The following is a 19,686-nucleotide window of genomic DNA, read 5'->3' on the forward strand; positions in this document are numbered from 1 at the left end:
ATTTTTAACATGTTTATTATTTGTGTGTGTGTGTGTGTGTGTGTGTGTGTGTGAACATGGGCTTGTGTGTACCATGGTTATATGTGCGGCGGTTCTCTCCTTCTACCATGTGGTTTCTAGAGACTGAACAGAAGCATCAGGCTTGGTAGCAAGCACCCTACACACTGAACCGCCTTGCCAGTTCCCACTTCTGACTTTAAAAGAATTTTGAGGTGGCTGGCTCAGTGGTTAAGGGCATTTATTGCTATTCCAGAGAAGCTCTCAGCACCTGGGAACTAAGGCAAGTAGCTATGTGACTCTAGTTTTGGGGGGGTCCAATTGGTCTGGCCTCCATGTGTGACCCATGTTGCACAGAGTCACACAGACAAAAATAACACACAGCATTTAACAAGCTAACAAGCGATTTAAAAAAAAAAAGAATAGAATCTGTTGTTAGGGCTGGTCTTGAACTCACTCTGTAGCCAGGGCAGGCCTTGACCTTGCAATCCTCTTGCTTCAGTCTATTGAGTAGCTGAGATTACAGGCCTTTACCAACTAGTGCTGGCTGGAGAAAATAGTTCCTAAACCATAGAGATGATGCCAGCATGCATAAAACAAATGACTGACCTTTTCAAGCTGTTCCATCTTTTCTGACCATTCCTAAAACAAAACAAAATGAGAAGTAAGGCTTCCAGAGTAGAGAATATGCAATACTAAGATTTTCAGAAAACAACTTGCTCCTAAAAGTCATCATCATCATCATCAACAACAACAGGAATGGCATACAATAACATAAACAAACAAAAATACCCAATTCATTCAATATTAAGAAATTTAAGGGCTGGAGAGATGGCTCAGCAGTTAAGAGAACTGACTGCTCTTCCAGAGGTCCTGAGTTCAATTCCCAGCAACCACATGGTGGCTCACAACCATCTGTAAAGAGATCCGATGCCCTCTTCTGGTGTGTCTGAAAACAGCTACAGTGTACTCATATATAATAAATGAATAAATCTTTAAAAAAAAAAGAAATTTAAGAATATTAAGAAAGCTAAATGTCCTAAAAAAAAAAAGAAAATGAAATTTACATAAAATTCTCAGACACAATATAGGGCACTCAAGTCCTCTACTCTTCTGTGTCTCCAAGGAACACTGCTGTTACTTCTTGAGAGTGGGCAGCTAGGATCTACTGAGTTGGGTCACATGGCTGATGTTTAGACATCAATTTACTGAACGTCTTGGGCAGTAAGACCAAGAGTATTTGGTAATTGTCTGCACTCTTGCTTGATTTTCTAATATGTATTATGCCCTCTGGTGTGTGACAAAGGAGAGGGATATTTGACTCCTCGTTCACAAAACAAAATTCAAGGGAAATAACACTGGTACAAAAGGTCCAATCATATTAGCTGCAAAACAGTATGCACTATTTTTTGATTTTTTTTTATATTTCTATACATTCACACACCATAGTTATCTGTTGAATACTAGTAGATGATGCTTTTATATTTATACTTCAAAACAAGCCAAGCATTTATCTACAGGATTATCACTATGAAACAATGACGTTTACCCTAATTTAAAACACTACTAACTATATCAAATATAACATACCCCATAGTTACTGTGATATTATTTTCCCTTTTACATGTTTTGTTTTGTACTAACTAATTTATGTTTTTGGAGACAGGGTTTCATATAGACTGGGCTAACCTTGAATACCTGATCCTCCTGTATCAACCCAAGTGTTGAGATTGAAAGCATGCACCACACCTGGCTTATTTTTCCTTTTATTGCCATTCATGTAGCACCTTGCCATTGCTGTTTCTATGGGGATCAAGAGTTCCCTTCTGTCTATACCTGATTTTGGAGAAAGGGTCAGAAGGGCTATGTGAACTGCTGTGAGTAATGACCAGTAATTATATTGGAACAGGCAGGTGCTTGGAGGTGTAGGGTTGAGGACAACTTTTTAGAGGGTGAGATCTTTTTTCTTATTTGTAGGTTCACTAGTAGATTATGGATACACCACTTTCCATTTCTATTTTACAAAGATACATAGAGAGAATAACTCTCTCACATTCTGGACACATTTCGTGATTAAACTGTCAAGTCTGATTTCCTAAGAAAAGGCCAAATGAATCCTTAAAGAACATAAATTCCTTTTCTTCTAGGTCAGAAAGACTTTTATCAGGTCTGTGTCATGATTTTTAAATTGGGTCCCTAAGTGAAATCTTTTCTTAGCCTTGGGCAGTACCACATTTAAATACCTGGTCCTTCCTGGCTAATGCCAAAGCCAGTCCTTCTGCCATTTTGGCTCTGTTGGCTTGGAATGTTTCATTCTGTTCTTGAAATTTCCGCATGGAAGCTGTTAACAAAAAGGCTCTATTTGAGATATGGAAATACTTCAGAAACAGCATGATGAACAGCTCATGTGAGCAGTTTACAAATGTCACTAAAGGGAACAAGGAAGGTCACAGACATAGATTATGACCCCGTGAAAAACTCAAATTTCTATGACCTTTCTGCCCTGGTAAGGGTCTGGGTCCTTCCTTTTGCTTTCTATAATAGTAAAGACATCAAACAGTAGCTTTTTGAGTGGTATCATGACAAACACTTAAGGTAGGTAGGCAGAAAACACCAAGGCTTCTGTGACGTGACCTCTTCACCAGAATTGAAAAATGAAATAAAAATCAAAGCCAGTAACAACAACAACAAAGTTTTATTTAGTTTTCTTCTGACCTCCTGTAGCATACTTTTCTTGGATGACAATACACAAGGAAAACATGAGTTGGGATAGGTAGGTCAATTTAACAAAATGTATGTCCATTTTATTGTTGGTATAGTGATGTCAGAGCTGCTTTACAGTCAATATAACAATATGTTATGAAACTATGTTGAAAATATTCTCCTAGGTTAGACCCAAGGGCCAGGTACTAGATTGTACTAAAACCTAAGGGCAATCAGTAAGTGGGTCAACTAGATAAAGACAAGTACAGACGATCCTCTCTAAAGTAGTATATCTACAAGACAACACAAATGTGCTTACACTTGCTAACTTTCAGTCAAATGTCACATCAATCTTATTAAAAACAGTATAAAATAGAGATATGAGTTCTGATGAATATATATAATAATATATTAATTCATTTAAAATGCTAAAGCCTAAAAAAGATTAAAGAAAGCAGAAAAAAAAATACGTACAATCCTGGTGTTTTTCTAATGCAATTTCAAGCTTCTCTTTTATCTTCTGCAAGTTTCGGACCTGTTCAGCATAGTCTTGGGTGAGGAGGGTGATGCACATACCAGGAGTGGACAAACATCAGGAAAGGAAGTTAATTAAACAAACAAACAAACAAATAAACAAACAAAAAAAGTGAATGAAAATGATGATGATTTTCTTAACCTGAAAACCAGTCCTGTTAAGAAAAGCTAGGTAGAAAGCCTCCCATTAACAATGAATGACACAGGCAAACGGGAATATTACAAACTTTCCATGGTATAAACAGTGAGTACAAACAGGTAGATTTGTTTAGCCTTGACAGAAAACAACAATTAGGCTAGGCCTGGTCATCAGAAATGCCCTGCTATAAAAAACCCACCATCATCTCCATTCATCTGTTCTAAGTCTCAGTGTTCCTTTGGTGGTTGGAATAAGAATGGCTTCCACAGACACATATATTTGAACATTTTGTCATCAGGAAGTTGGACTATTTGAAAGGATTATAAGGATTAGGAGGTAGGACCTTATTGGAAGTATATCACAAGGGGTGGGCTTGAGGTTTCAAAAGCCAGGTGGAGTGAGTAAGTGAGTGAGTGAGTGAGTCAGTCTGTCTGTCTGTCTCCCTCTGCCTATGGATAAGAATGTAACTCTCAGCTACTGCTCCAGCAACTACCTGCATGCTACCATATTCCCAGCTATGATGATAATTAACTAAATTTCTGGAACTGTAAGGAAGCCCCCAATTAAGTGTTTTCTTTTATAATAGTTGCTTTGGTCATGGCTTCTCTACATAGCAATAGAACAATGACTTAAGACAGTTCCCATTCCCTGTGGCCCTTAGCAGTATGGCAGATCAAGGGTAATCACCAAAAGCTCACTTGCAACCATACAAGTGAACAGCAGTGGTTAGGTAAATAGCAAACACCTTAGCATAGAATTGCTTTTATGGTGTAGGTGCTTAATCTCTAGATTGATGTAGGTGTTCCCTTTCTATATAGGAACTGAGTGGTACATAGGTTACCTCAAAGGTGAAAGAATTATCTGGGGTGCCAAAGAAAACAGTATGCTATAATATAAAAGTAGAGAGTAGTTAAAATCTCAACTTTGCCAGTTCTTAGCCAGGAATCTTAAGTAAATTGTGGATCCAGAATATTACTTATTTTAACTGGTATTAATAACATCTATTTCTCTCTCTTTTGGGGACAGGGTTTCTCTGTGTAGCCCTGGCTGTCCTGTAACTTCCTCTGTAGACCAGGTTGGCTTCAAACTCAGAGATCCACCTTCCTCTGCCTCCTGAGTACTGGGATTAAATGTGTCTAATTACATGTTGGGCCTAATTACATATATTTCAAAGGAAGCATTAAAGCAATCTACACATTAAGTGCTTGGCACACAGCAATGAGTAAAACATAGCTGCTATTGTTATTACTCATACAAAGCCAGTGACAATTCCTAAGATGTTAAGTGGATTGATGAATGTCAAGGCCAACCACTCTCTTTCTGTATTGGGAAAAGCACTTACTAACACTACAAGTGCCTTCCCAACATTAAGGAATAGTTATTTCACTTCGAATTACTGGTGTTTACAGGTATCAAGATAGAACAACCAACTTTAGGATAGGTGTACAAGATACTAACAACTGACTTTAAGCAGACTGGAGCTAGGTCTGAATCTTAGTTTGGATCCCAGCTTTACTACTCACTACCTGTGCACCTTATCTTGGAGACCCCAAGAAGCTGATCCTGAGGGAAAAATGATTAGTAACAGTGTGAACAATGCTATAGACCTTTGACAGCTATAAAAATCTATTTCACATACAATCCAGTGAATTTTAGTTTAACTGCTTTTACCCCAACAAAACTGGCAAAAATTAAGGAACAAAAGGAGACATATAAATCATGAACCATTTCACAGAACGAAGCTATCAAAATATGTCCAGTGTCAAAAACAATATAAAACCTCACAGTTCTATTATGAACATGTCTTGTTTGGTTAAAGGATATAATGGGAGTTGTGTAGATTATAAACTGAACAGAATAAGAATTGAGTAAGAATGGCCTCCAGAGGCTCATATATTTGAAAGTTTAGTCACTCAAGGAGCAGCCCAATTTTAGAGGGATTAGGAGGTATGGTCTTGATGGAGCAGGTGCGACCCAGTTGATGGAACTGTGTCACTGGGGGTGTTCTTTGAGGTTCAAAGGCCCATACCAGGCCCCCACTGTCTCTTTTTGTGTTCACACCAGGATTTAGGTTTCTGCTTCTTCTCAGGACCACACTTGCCTGAAATCACGCACTCCACATGATGACAATGTAAACTAATCCTCTGAAACTAAGCAAGCCCCCAATTAAATGTTTTTTTTTTTTTTTTTTTTTTTTTTTTTTTTCGAGCTGGGGACCGAACCCAGGGCCTTCAGTGTTTATAGGCAAGCACTCTACCACTGAGCAAATCCCAACCCCAAATGGTTTTTTTTTAAGAGCTGCCTTGGTCATGGTGTTTCTTCATAGCAACAATAGTACAGTGACTAAGACAGAGATGTAATGAGAATTACATCTCTTAAAGAAGCAGGTAATAGGGGCTGGGATTTAGCCCAGTGGTAGACCCCTTGCCCAGGAAGCGCAAGGCCCTGGGTTCGGTCCCCAGCTCCGGAAAAAAGAACCAAAAAAAAAAAAAAAAAAGAAGCAGGTAATAAAGTTAGGCAAACCAGTAAAAGGTGGCCTCAAGCCCTGGAGCAAGACTCACATGGGTGATGTGAGCTACACTAAGTAGCAGCCCAGCACCAAAGCACATGGATTCAACATCTGCTGATCATTCCCCATCGTACACGTAGTGGTCCCTATAATTTTGCATCTGAAAGTAAGCTATGCTAATGGTGGAACATGGCCAAATCTATTCTACAATACTTTTCTCATTATAAAAGAAAAAAAAAAAAGAGTCTTCAAACTCCATGTTTTGTTTTTTTTTTTAAATTTTATGTGCACGTGCATGCATCAAGAAAAACTTTCAGGTCCTTTCTTTCCTCCAGTTGGGTGCCAGGGATCAAACTCAGTTGTCAGTCTTGGCAGCTGGTCCACTGATCCTCTGAATCATCTCTCTGACTCCCCTACCCCTCCAGCATCTTGCTACGTAATCTAGGCTGGCCTTAAATCTAGAAACTTCCTGCCTCCCTGAGTACTATTATCAAAGGCCTGTACCACCATACCATCCTTTATATGGGCTTTAAATATTTTTTATAGCTGAGACTAGAAACTTCAGGAACCGAAAAATAGATGCTTTTAAAAAATAAAAATTTCTGATTAGGAGATCAAATGTTATGTGGAAGTTACTATAGAATTACCCTATAAAGCAGGCTTATAGCAGGGGAGGGACACTTGGCCTATATCTACTGTTTATGGTTTCTAGACACATACCAGAAAGTCTGGCTTCTAACTTCCGTATCTGTTCATTTCTTCTCAAAAGCTGGGATGAGAGATCTTCTCTGGAGCTGCTTCCATCGGAAGCCTGTTGGGATGATGAAAGGACAGACCAGTTCATGTGTGTTCTAGCCCTGTGAGCCAGCACTAGTTAGAAAAGCAACACCTCTTCTTTAATGTTTATTCCATTTTAGTTGACTGTAATCACTAAAGCCTTCCTAATGAGGCCTTACTCCTTCATCTGTAAAATGGACACTACCTTCCTGAGTGACATGAAGACCATAGGTGCTGTTACACAAGCATATGTCACATAAGTCTATGCTGGTGTAAGCTACAGCAATAAATACAGCCCTTTGTGTAACAGTATAGAATAAATAATTTCATTATGATCATATTACATCAAAAATATAATACAAGGGTTGGGGATTTAGCTCAGTGGTAGAGCTCTTGCCTAGCAAGCGCAAGGCCCTGGGTTCAGTCCCCAGCTCTGGGGGGAGAGAGGATATAATACAAAAAAAAAAAAAAAAGAAAGAAAGAAATCACTTTGTCTTCTAAAGGCTTGAGTTCCTGGAATAAAGGGGGTAGGGTCTTTAACAAAGAACCATAGTCTTGTGTATGGCTAAGACTTTATCCTGTATTGATAAAGCTTCAGTATCCCCATTTACAAAACAAAAGGTTATTAAAATGCATCAGACGTTCACAGAGAACATGCATTCAATAATTCAATATATGAATAGGCATCTACTTTCCGCCTCGACAGTCAGTTATTTTAAAACTTGTAGAAAGTTGTGTGTGGTAGTGCATACTTTTAATTCCAGAATTGGGAGGCAGAGGCAGGTGACTCTTGGAGTTTAAGGCTAGCCTGATCTACATAGGCTGTTCTAGGACAGCCAAGACAGTCAGACTCTGTCTCAAAAACAAACAACTTATCAAACCAGGCCTTAACACCCAGCTCAGGAAGCAGAGATGACACATCTCTGAGTCAGAGGATAGCCTGGATTATATGGTGAGATCCTGTCCTTAAAACAGTAACAACAACAACAACAACAAAACCCTCAAACCGTAAAAGTCTATGTATATTACTATTACTTTGGATAACATCTGTTTATGCTAAGACATAGTTTACTGTTGGGGAAGAGGTTTCTTTTTGGTTTTGAGACACAGTCTCATTTTGTAGTTCAGGCTGGCCTTGAACTTGGTTCTATTATTGCCTCAGCTTCTTGAGTTCTGGAATTACAGGCATAAGTCACCATGCACAGCTAAGATTCTAACCCTTTGTTCCTTGATTGTTTTGCATTTATTTATTTATTTAAGGATATGTATGTACATTTGTGTGGAGGTCAGAGGACATTTGCAGGAGTTGGTACTTATCTACCATATGGGTCCTAGGGATCAAAGTTAAGTAATCAGGTTTGGCAGCAAGTGCTTTTACCCAATAAGCCATCCCTGCAGTTTGGATACTCAGATTCTTATCTTTTCTTTTCTTATCTTTTCTTCTTTTTTAAAAAGATTTATTCATATATAAGTACACTGTAGCTGTCTTCAGATACACCAGAAGAGGGGATCAGATCTCTTTACAGATGGTTGTGAGCCACCATGTGGTTGCTGGGAATTGAACTCAGGACTTCTGGAAGAGCAGCCAGTGCTTTTAACTGCTGAGCCATCTCTCCAGCCCCTTATCTTTTCACTACTATTATTACTTCTTCTGATGAAGAACAATGAGTTGAAGGAAGTAGGGTGGGGTGGGATGAGTAAAACAAAGTAAGCATGTAGCAAAATGCCTTAAGGAAAATCACTCATTTGTAAGCTACTTACAAAATATTTTTTGAAATAGGGGCCAGGGAGATGATGGTTCAGTGGGTAAAGTACCTGCTGTAGAAAGGCTTAAGTTCGGACCTGCCAGGTATGGTGGTGCATTCCTGTGACACCTGTATTGTATGGAGGGGGAGAAGACAGGCAGACACCACAGCAAAATGGTGAGCTCCAGGCTCAGTGGGTAAGAGCACTTGCTGGGCAAGCATGAGAACTTGAGTTGAATTTCTAAGCACCTGATAAAATACCAAACATGTCTGCATATATCTGAATCCCAATGTTAGGGGAGGAGGGTGGAGACAAGTGGATTACAAGAACTCCTTAGCCAGCCTGCACAGCTCAAAGGAATTTCTAACTGAGTGAGAGATCCATTCTGAAAGAAGTCAGAGAGCAAGTGAAAGAAACACAATTTCCTCTTCCCCTTTGCATGTGTGTGCACCTAGGCACCCACATACATACACAAAAACACAAGACCAAAAAATAAAATAAAATAAAATAAAATAAAATGGTAGGGATCAATAGAGGAGGATTCCCAAAGCTGACCTCTAGCATCCACATATGCCTGCATGCATAGGTAAGTATGCCTGCACGTATATGTGCATACTTAATGGACATCACATACACATGTGGGGGCAGGTAAACAAAATTTAAAAAAACTAGAAGAAAATTGTTTTACTTTTTTTTTTTTTTTTTTTTTTTTGAGACAGTATTTTCCTATGTGGCCCAGTCTGGCCTTGAGCTGAAGATCTTCCTTCCTTAGCCTCCCAAGAACTAAGATTATAGGTGGCACCCTTATGATACCCGAGTCTTTGGTTTTACTGAAAGTTTCAAAACTCCATCAAAGTAGGGAGAGTGGCCTAGCAATCATTTCTCATTTGCCCCTCAAATGTTTGCTTCTTCAATTCTCATTTTGATAAAGTTCAAATAACAGACATCAGAAATTTTCGTTCTGAACTCTAATACACATTTCTAAACAATGCTATTTTTCTACTTAGGCAGAATTCTGTTACCACAACAAACAAAATAATACTAATAATACCTCATCTTTTATACTGTTTTTCAGTTTATCTCCATGATGGTTTTATAGGCGGATGAACAATTGCCAACCCATTTTAAACATTTATTTAACTGTTCAGGTACTTGCCATTCAATCTTTACCAGGAGCCAGTTTCTTTCTTTCCTTCTTTCTTTCTTTCTTTCTTTCTTTCTTTCTTTCTTTCTTTCTTTCTTTCTCTTTTCTTCTCTCTCTTCTCTCTCTCTCTCTCTCTCTCTCTCTCTTTGGGTCTGGTACTGAGTAAACCTAGAAACCTAGGGCTTATAAAAAGATTCTGTACTAGGGATTGAATTTAGGGTTTCACATATGTTGGTAAAGTGCTCGTCCAGTGAGCCTTACCATTTGAGGGTCAGTGTCAAGGACAGGTAAAAGTAGTCTGTGGAGTCACAGCACCTGGGTTCAAGTCCCAGTTTCACCATTCTTAGCTGCAAGGACCTGATCTGATTACCCAACTGCCCTGTGCACTGTTTCCCTCAAGGCGAACTGTGACAGTGACTGTGACTGACCTTACAAAGCAGTATGAGGAGTACCTAAAGCAGCATTTGTCAGCCTCCGGAAGAGAGGCTGCCACACATTACTCCTATTACACACCGCTTTCTACTAGTGCTCTTCTCTGTTTACACATCTATAACAAATGACATTGGTAGCTTAGATGACAGAAATGGACTTCTTAGTTCTGCAGTTTGAGAATGGCCCAGGGAAATGGCTTTAGTTCTGCACTTTGAACAGGGCCCAGTGAAAGTTTAGTGTTTGGTAAGGGCTCACTTTTTAGTTCATGGATGGGCACCTTTTGGCTACAACCTGCATGGTAGAAAAGAAAAGGTAATATCTGGAGCCTTTATTTATAAGGGCACTGATCCTAAATACCCAGGGCTCCTGACTTAATCCTCTCTCCAAGGTCCTACTTCCTAATGCAAACAGCGGCGAACTGTGGGGGACACAAACAGAACAAGTTGTCTTATTACTGGGAATGAGATATCCTAGACTCTGGCATTATGCTAAACATTAGGAACAGTGGTGAAACAGGCTTCCCTAAAACGGTAGCAGCAACAGAGGCTAATTATGAAATACTTACTAAGGACTGGGTCCTATATTATTTCTATAGGAAATGCTTATTTCCTGTATATTATGGGTGTTTTGCCTGCAAGCATGTCTGTGCATCAGATGTGTACAGTATAGCATCCCTCAGCAGACATTTTCCAAGTCACAGCTCAGTACTTGGGGAACAGAGTATAATGCTGTAGGAGTTTGCATTTTCCACCAAGCCTTGTTCCCTATCTCTCCCCTGATGATGGCAGTCAGTGAAAGTCTATACTGAGTACTCCTAGCATATCACCCAGCCTAGGGGATGGTTTGAGAGATCCCTGACATATACTTTAATAAAGAGATCCAGTTTATAGTCCTGCTTCACAGATATGGGAACCAAACAAAGAAAAGTGAAGAAAGCAGTCCACTGTCACACAGTAATAATGAAGTAAGAAATCAATTCCTTTTTTTCCCCCCGGAGCTGGGGACCGAACCCAGGGCCTTGCGCTTGCTAGGCAAGTGCTCTACCACTGAGCTAAGTCCCCAACCCCGAAGTAAGAAATCAAATTGAGCTTGGTGAGGTGTCACCTGTCTTTAATCCCAGCCCTCAGGAAGCAGAGGCAAGGAGATCTCTTTGAGACTGAGGTCAACCAGGCATACAAAGTGAGATCGTGTTTCAAGAGGAAAAGAAAATAAAGCCCAGGTCTTGGTTTCATAACTGACCCGTGTGAGTGAAGTGCTTCACTTTATTGCCTTTCATGGAACTCCTAGTTTTGTTGGAATTATCGTCAAGTGAGTCAGTGCTAGTAATTCAGAGTAACAGGTGCTACTACTGAGGAAAGAGAAAATATGCACCAAACTCAGGAGGAAAGGGTTCAAGGGGCTTTCTAGAAGTAACATGAGAGGAGAATCTCTGAAGGATGCCCAAAAATCTGTCAGAAGGACACAGCACAAAAAAGAGCAACACGTTCTAGAGAGAGTAAACAGTATCAAACAATTCTTGGCAGGAAGCATTAAAGCTTGTTTCAGGAAGGTCAATAAATTAAATATGCATCTAGCATAGGGTGTAAGAAAGTTGAGTAAGATCAAGTTGGGTAGGTAAGCTATGACAAAACCATCAGTTTATATACCACAATAACGAGTTCCTGAAAATGAGGAAAAAGTTACAGAGTTTTAAGCATTAAGAGACATGAATAAATTTACTTTTAAGAAGATTATCTTGTGCGAAGCTACTGGAGGCAGGGCATTCAGATTGGTGACTTTAATCCAGGAAAAGAAGGGTAGCTTGGGTAAAAGGGAAACTAGTAAATGGATGAGTAGATGGGGTAGACAGGTAAGTTTTAGAGACACTGGGAAATGGAATCCAAAATAGCTGTTGACTGATTACACACTAAGAAGTCAAAAGAAGGAGGATTCTAAAAAGCCTTTATGGCTTCTGTTCAAGGACCTGGGCAGATGAAATGCGCCTTTAAAGATGGAATTAAGGAGTCCAATTCGTTCATTTTGAATCTTAGATGACACAAGAAAGATATCTGTTTAGAGAAATATACCTATTTGTATATAAGCGATCAGGAATGAAGATAAGACTATGTAATTACTTAAATTCAAATTCAAATAGGTTACTGGAAAAATCTCAAAGCCAAGTCGTCCCTAAGTTCAAGTCAATCTCTATGCGTGAAACAGACTGTAGATGAGAGACTTCATTTATTATCAACATGCAGGGAAAACAGGTCCTTCTGCTGCAGAATGTAGCATTAAAACTAAATTCGTCAGCTAGGTGATAAACAGCCACTCCCATTTTCTATTTGTTATAGGAGCCAATGATAATCTTTATCTTGTAATTTTATTGTCCCACTCCAATAACCTAATAGCTTTGACCGTGTAATACGACCTGGATGCAGGTAGAGGAAGAAAAGAGAAGACTCAGCTGACCATGGAAACAATTCAAGTGTCAATCACTGGAAAAAGAAAGATAAAATACGGCCTTTTCAAAAGGTGGCATTTTATTAAAGGTAAAAATAAATGAGTCATACCTTCAGGGAACATAGATGCATTTTGGGGAAATGCTGAGTTAAAGAAAATTAAAAGGTAAGCCCAAAAAGACTCTGGCATACCCATTTCAAGTCCAAAAATATAGTTTTAAATAATAAATTATTTATGAGCTCAAATAGAACTTTCAGATATTTTAAAAAGCAAGAAAATGATAAACACAAAATTTAAGCTACTGCCTATCTAGCACAGCTGGGGAATTTGGAAGTAGCACATAAGTGGCTTCAACAGCATTATTAATGTTCTATTTCTTACATGGGAACTAGATTTGCTTCATGACTTATACTTTACATATACATTGTTCTTTACATGTTTTCTTTCCTTGTAGACCCATAGGATAAACCTGCTTTTATGTTTTATGCATTCATATATAAGAATATATCAAGCACTAAAATCCTTTAAAGAGCTATTTAACTTAGTATAATTCTCAAGCATTACTCTTTCCTAATAAAGCAGCATACTGTGAAATCTTACAAACATAGACACAGACACAGACACACAGACAACACACACACACTGAACAACATAGGATACTGAATCCATAGAGATAAAATAACAATGACTTAAAATTTATGGGCCTGGGCTGGAGAGATAGCTCAGTGGTTAAGAGTACTGACTGTGCTCTTCCAGAGGACCTGAGTTCCATTCCCAGCAACCACATGGTGGCTCATAACCATCTGTAATGGGATCTGGTGCCCTCTTCTGGTGAGTCTGAAGACAGGGACAGTATATTCATATGCATAAATCTTTAAAAAAAAAATTATGTGCCTGTGGAGAAAACAAGATGTACATTCATTCATCCATCCATCCAATCATTATTCATTTATTTATTTTTTTGGTTTCTTTTTTGAGATATGGTTTTTCTTTGTAGTCCTGGGTACCCTGGAACTAGCTTTGTAGATGAGGCTGGCCTCAAACTCAAAGAGATCCTTTGGCTTCTGCCTCTCAAATGCTGAGATTAAATGTGTGCACCACCACACAGGGCAAGATGTACATTTTTATAGACTAAAACACAAAAAAAGATGCACAAATTATATAAACAGAAAAACAAAATAAGAGGGTAGTGCACAGAATACACAAGGGGAAAATAGATAAAAATAACAAAGCAAATGCTAGTAAGAATGAAAAATGAGAAACGCAGAGTTTTCTACATCTATAAACTAGAAAAAGCACAAAATCTAAAAACTTTTCCCAGCAAGTTTTCTTGCATTAGTATTTAGGAAACACACACTGACTCCATCAAACATTCAAACAGAGAGAAGACACTTACAAAATCATCTCCTGAGTCAGCCCCCATGGAAGCCACAGACTCCTTGCTCCCAGACCGAGGGATCCTAGGAGTGCAGCCTGGCCTCTGAGCAACAGCAGTCTCTTCTGCAATTTTCTTCTTTAGTTTTGCAAACATGTTTGCTGTGTGGATATCTTTCAGGGGAAACTAACCCCTGGACTTCTCAGTGAATGGAATTCATACACAGGTACCTAAAAGGTTCCACACCTCCAGGCTAGCTGCATCCCACTTAAATGTGGGCCAAAGAATTTTGGCAACACAGGATCTATAAATCAGATGAAAGAGATAGTTCCAAGTTAAATAGCTGTCAGACTGAGGTTTCAAAAGTAGTTTCATAGTAAGTATATATTAGATCATAATTATTAAACATTTAAAAAACACTCAGGTGCTTGACTTACATATATGAATAAGGACATCTGGTCTGAAAGACGCATAACAACCTGCCAAGGACTACATGGCTAAGCATCTAGGGCTAGTGTCTAAACGCAGAGCTGACTCATAAACCCCAACCTTTTGTTTTAGCTATGGTGTAACATGTAACATTTTCCAGGTCAACACCATGTAATCATGACTTTATGTTTTGACTCTTTCTTCTAATAATATATTTACTAAGAATTTAGTGTATATACAACTCAATCCCTGGGTTTCAATCAGGTGCTTCATCCTAGAGGGAGGAAAAGTTACAACAGAAAAAAACCACCAAGGAACCCAGACTAACTAGTCATCAGAAACCCTTCAACTTTTCACACGTGTGTGGAAATGTATACTTTTCTTTGTTCTTGATAGTATTACCTCAAGCCCCAATTTCTTCCCATATGACATTTAACATAAGATTCAAAATTTCTTTCCTTCAATGGTATATAAAACATTACTGGGCCAGATGTGGTGGTGCAGAGGCAAAAGGATCTTTGTGAGTTCAAGTGGTCTACACAGCTCCAGGTCAGCCAGGGAGGGCTGCATAGTGAGATCTTGTCTCAAAAACAAAATAAAGCAAACTCTTACTGTTCTGTTTCAACCTTAACTTTCCACGTCTTGTGAAGGATACAGTCTGCTGTAAGATGACAGATGACTCCTTACCACTTCAGATTATCCATTAGGTCTATGAAACCCTTCAAAATGCTACCCCAGTATCTGTAAACCACTGTACTCACCTGTCTTATCTACTATGTTTAAGACAGTCTGGAGGTCAAAGTCACTGCCCTGTGTGAAAATAAAGATAACATAAGTTGGATATTTCAAGTGCAAGATCAAAATGTTCAGCGGGAGCAAAAGAAGGGGGCAAATACACCTCGCCACTACTGTACTACTGTCAACGATGATGCTCCTCAGTCCCTGTGATCCGCCTAAGAATTTTACCTTTAAGCAGAAAGAATTTCTCATAGCATTGGAGGCTACATTCATGTCTCTAGGAGTTCTGAGCAAAACATCTTGAAGCTTCCCAGTGACAATATTTATTTCACATACATTAGATGTTTACATGGTCTGGCTTGTGGTTTGGTCCCTGAGCCCTTACACACACTAAGTTGCTGGCACAATCGACAGCATAGTTCAGACAGATGGTTAAGGTACTGAGGTGCAGGTCACCGCAATTTGGATCCCACCACCTCTGGCTCGCTCCGGAGCCGAGGCCCTCCTAGGGCTGTCAACCAAGGGAGAGGCTCAACCTGTCTGACAGTAGGGAGACTGCGTCCCTGAAAAGAGTGGTGGCTTCGCTTAGGTCGGGCAGGGCAGTTCCAGACTCCCAGGCCAAGGGGGCAGCCTCCGCCCGGAGTCTCCTGAGCACTCCGGCACCGCCCCCACCCCTGGGTTGGGGTTCATCGCGTCCCCACCTTGCGGTAGACCGCCGGAGGCCACGGGAGAAAGGGAGGCCTACTTGCGTCCAGGGACTCCAGTAGAGCACTTGCTGTCTAAGAGCAGCCACGCCTCCGCGGACTCTCGAGGGCTCTCGGCCCCCACCTCAGGCCGACGAGCCGAATACCGACCCGGAACCGCACGTTTGCCGCGCGCCGGAAATGGCTGCGCGTCGGATGAGGTTTCTGCGCGCGCATGCGCCAGTGTGCGGCCCAGCAGCGCGCGAGAGAGGTGCTTGGGCCGTTGGGTTGGAACGGCTACAGGGTAGACACCTCTACCTGTGTTGCCCGGCCACTGCCACGTCAGCGAGCGGCAGGACCGCGGACTGCAACCTGGCCGCCTCGATCTCCACCTTCCCTTCTGAAGAGGGAGGAGTCCCGTGGTGTGCGGTAGCCCGGGACCGGCTTTGGGGTTTCAGGGAAGCCTGTGCTCCAAAAATTACAACTGGCACCTTTCTGTCCGAGTTGCTGTCGATGATGTTTCATACAACTGAAAGAAGTGTCTAGAACCTTATGACCCTTGTTCTGCCTAAGTAAGATTCCCATATTTCTCAGTTTCAAACCACGCATTCTACATTATAGGAACTTGAGTCCTGCCCCAGAAGCAACACCAGCCCAAGGGTTTTTTGTTGATTCCATTTATTCCAGTTTCCTCTTGTCCTAGTTGTAGTAGCTACCAGGCAGGGAGAAAACAAATGTTCTATAAACAGTATTCTCAAATCTACAAAATAAGATAAACGTGAATATGTAACTCTAGAAAGACGCGCCTAAGGTATTACCCCAAACTAGGAAACAGCTGTCAATAGTACTAAAGTATACAAAACTTTAAGCAAATAATGTTTATTTTTTTATATTGATGATACACTTAATATATACGTGATTCAAGATACAAAATTCATTTACAAGAGTTCACACTAGATGAATGTATACACATTCCTAGATAATATCAATGCAAAGTTCTTTATTACACTGACCACAAAAAAAAAAAAACAAAACCCAAATATTCTGTAATCTTGTTAACAAACATCAAAACAACGTTTTATATTCCATCCTAGTATTTATGTGCCCTCAAAGTGACAGGCACTGTGTAACAATTAAGAGTATTGGAACGTCTATGGAATCTGCTCTGTAGAATCACAGTGTTTACTCTGAAATTCTTGTGACGTGAAAGGCTCACATCCTTCAAGACAAATCACATACAAGAGTTAAGTGATCAACTCAAGAAAAGAAATGTTCAAGAATTTGACAGAGTTTCTAAGGTCTATAAAATATTAATTGTAACAGACAAAAGCAGAAAATCACTACTGGACAAAAAAAACCCTTAAGAGAATGTATGGTTTATGTAATTTAGAAACACCACAGACAATACTTTTACAATACAAATGTTCAAGTCAAATGATTCGATAGAATTTCCCCCTTAGTCACTGTGGTGAAGTCTCTTCAAAATTGACCAGTAACATAAAAATTGTGAATCTAAAGTTTACTGCATAACAGAGCTGATTTGACAGGTTTATTTTAAAGTATTAACTCACAATACCCAAATTTTAATACAAATGAACAAGACTGTCTCAAGGATCATAGTGATCTGTGAACAACTAGATAGGCAATCAGCTTTATTAGTACGACAGAGAGCACTTGGATAAGGATTGTTACATGAAAATTATTGTGCTTCAATCTGTTAAGAGCTAATAAATATAACTCTATAATCCCTACAGTGTTACAATGCTATAACATTTCAGTTACAGACAAGCACATTAAAAACAAAGTGTTTCACACTACTAGAAAGTCAAGTATAGTTTCTGCTATTTCAACAAGTGCATTTCTGCCTAACATAGTATAGACAACAGGTTCACCATTAATTTCAGGGTAAAAGAAGATCAACAGAACTTAAAAAAAAAAAACTTGATTTAATTAACCTTTAGTGATACTTTGAATAAAGCTAATTGACACTAAGTCTTAAAATGGAAACTGCTCAGAAAATAACAAAGTTCTCTAAAATTAGTTATACTAATCTTTATAGCAAAGTAAAAATATATGACTTCTAACTACTTCATCTGATTCAGTGACAAATGCAACTACTACTTATATTGGTGCTACAAGATGAAGGTAACTTTTCTGGGAAAATTCCTTCTCCTGTAATCTCTACTAAGCATTTCTTACTATGTAAGACCTTCCTGCCTCAATTTTAAGAATCCCACACCATATAGGACTCCAGTTGAAGAGCAAGGCTTATTAAAAAAAAAAAAACAAACAAACTTGGAAAACAAGTGATTATGGTTTATGTGGTAAAAAGAATGCTTCTATACAACTACAAATGGCCATATAAATCAAGTTCTAAATTACTGTGCTGAACCACACAATGTAATTTAATGATATAATAATTCTTAAAAAACAAACCCATTCCTCAGGAAACAGTAACAGAACTTATGTTACAACACTTTAAGTAGTTCTTTTTCCCCTGAAGACTTTAAAATACACCACTGCATACTTTTAATTTAGGAAAAAAAAAATCAGTGGCATGCAAAAGAGAATGGGAGTAAGATTCTGTAAATATACAGTGGCATTTCTCTGTGATTGGGAAATGTTTACTGGGAAAAGAGTAACAACATTTGGCATTTTATAATGGTTATTTATGCTGGTTTCATGCTTGAAAATTCATGGTTCAAACTCTGATGTTTATAAATCACTGTTGAATCAGGGACCGAAGAACATTAGTGACAGTTTTAAACAGGGGGAAAACAGTGATATATACAAAAGTATAAAAATTTTAGTTACCTTTCACTGCAGACATAAAAAAACCTAGCCATAATTCCTCTTTTTAATTTGAAAATGATGTAACTCACTTCATTAATTTTCATTTCATAAGAATGAAAATTTAAAAAGTTAAGTCTGAGATCTGAGAAAAGTAAAATCTGAAATTAGTGATATTGCCACAAACAATACTACAATATAAAAAGATGATTGTCTTAAGATACAGACTAGAATTGTCCACTTAAAAGGAAAAATATTTACAATTTGTAAATTGTTTTGTGACCAAATTCAGACTGAGTCTGTAAGCAAATCTGTCAAATGCAATGTAATATACTTTAAACTGTTTTAAAAACTGAATCTACTGCCAATATAAACAAAACAAAAACTCAAACCACTGCTTTGAGTAGTCTGCAAACTTAAAACTTGAAAACCACAAAAATAAAATATTTTAAAATTATGAAATGGTGTTACAGTTATGAATAAGTGTTGTAGAAAAATGAAACTCTAAACTGATTTTCACTTAAGAAAACATTCAAAATTCCAAAGAAAATACTTGGATGGTACCAAATTAGTTATACTTAATACATTTATCCTTATTTAATTGTATGTTCTCCTACATTATTCCTTTTCTGTAAGCAGGTGATTGATCCCATCTTCACATAAATTATTCTCCATTAGATATAATACATGTTGAAAATTACATTTTTGTGCTCAGAACTCAGTGAGGATGGGACTTAAGTATAGTTTTGTTTGGAAGGCCTAGTCTGAGGAAGATGGGTCATCTTACTTTTATTAAATTATGTGGTATTCAGTGTTCAGGAAAGACTAGTTGACAATGTGTGCATAAACATTCGGAGAATATGGGGGAAAAGGCTTGGTTTTCCCAGCAATTCATATTTTACTGAACTGCAAAGTTACCAGCTTTGTTACTGTTTGAGACAGAAGTTACAGGCACAGTATGAACTTTACCCTAGTATATATTTTTTTAGGTGTATGAGTATTTTGCCTGCATATATGTCTATGCCTCACATGCAGGCAGTGCACATGCATGTAGTGCCCACAGAAGCCAGAGAAGTTATCAGATGCTCTGGAATTGAAGGTTGTAAGAAACTTTGTGTGTGCAGAGATTAAACCCAGGTCCTTGGTAAGAGGCCTCTTGCTCAGGCGTGAGGGTACACGACTTTAATCCCAGCATTCAGAAAGTGGAGGTAGGAGAATCTCTGTGAGTTCAAGGCCAGCCTGCTCTACATA

At 38.8% G+C, this 19,686-nt stretch overlaps 1 protein-coding gene across 6 annotated transcripts in view; it reads right to left on the bottom strand.

The window, feature by feature from the left end:
- The window catches only part of Golga1 (golgin A1), a 50,333-nt gene extending 30,916 nt beyond the window's left edge, over nucleotides 1-19,417 (bottom strand). For 4 of the 6 annotated variants that reach the window (XR_004387984.1, XR_004387983.1, XM_032903240.1 and 1 more), the window contains exons 1-7: nucleotides 15,664-19,417; nucleotides 14,986-15,034; nucleotides 13,817-14,099; nucleotides 6,603-6,693; nucleotides 3,175-3,249; nucleotides 2,241-2,338; nucleotides 607-639 (exon numbers count right to left, since the gene is read on the bottom strand). Coding sequence is in view for 4 of the 6 variants with exons in the window: in XM_032903240.1 (XP_032759131.1) it covers nucleotides 607-639; nucleotides 2,241-2,338; nucleotides 3,175-3,249; nucleotides 6,603-6,693; nucleotides 13,817-13,951 (432 nt within the window). In the remaining 2 variants the exon portion in view is untranslated. Of the gene's footprint in view, nucleotides 1-606; nucleotides 640-2,240; nucleotides 2,339-3,174; nucleotides 3,250-6,602; nucleotides 6,694-13,816; nucleotides 14,100-14,985; nucleotides 15,035-15,663 lie in introns of those variants that run through there. The other 2 variants (XM_032903239.1, XM_032903241.1) reach the window with 2 other exon arrangements.
- Between the last annotated feature and the right edge of the window lie 269 nt (nucleotides 19,418-19,686).

Source organism: Rattus rattus, chromosome 5, assembly GCF_011064425.1.
Source record: "Rattus rattus isolate New Zealand chromosome 5, Rrattus_CSIRO_v1, whole genome shotgun sequence".
Lineage (NCBI taxonomy): Eukaryota > Metazoa > Chordata > Mammalia > Rodentia > Muridae > Rattus > Rattus rattus.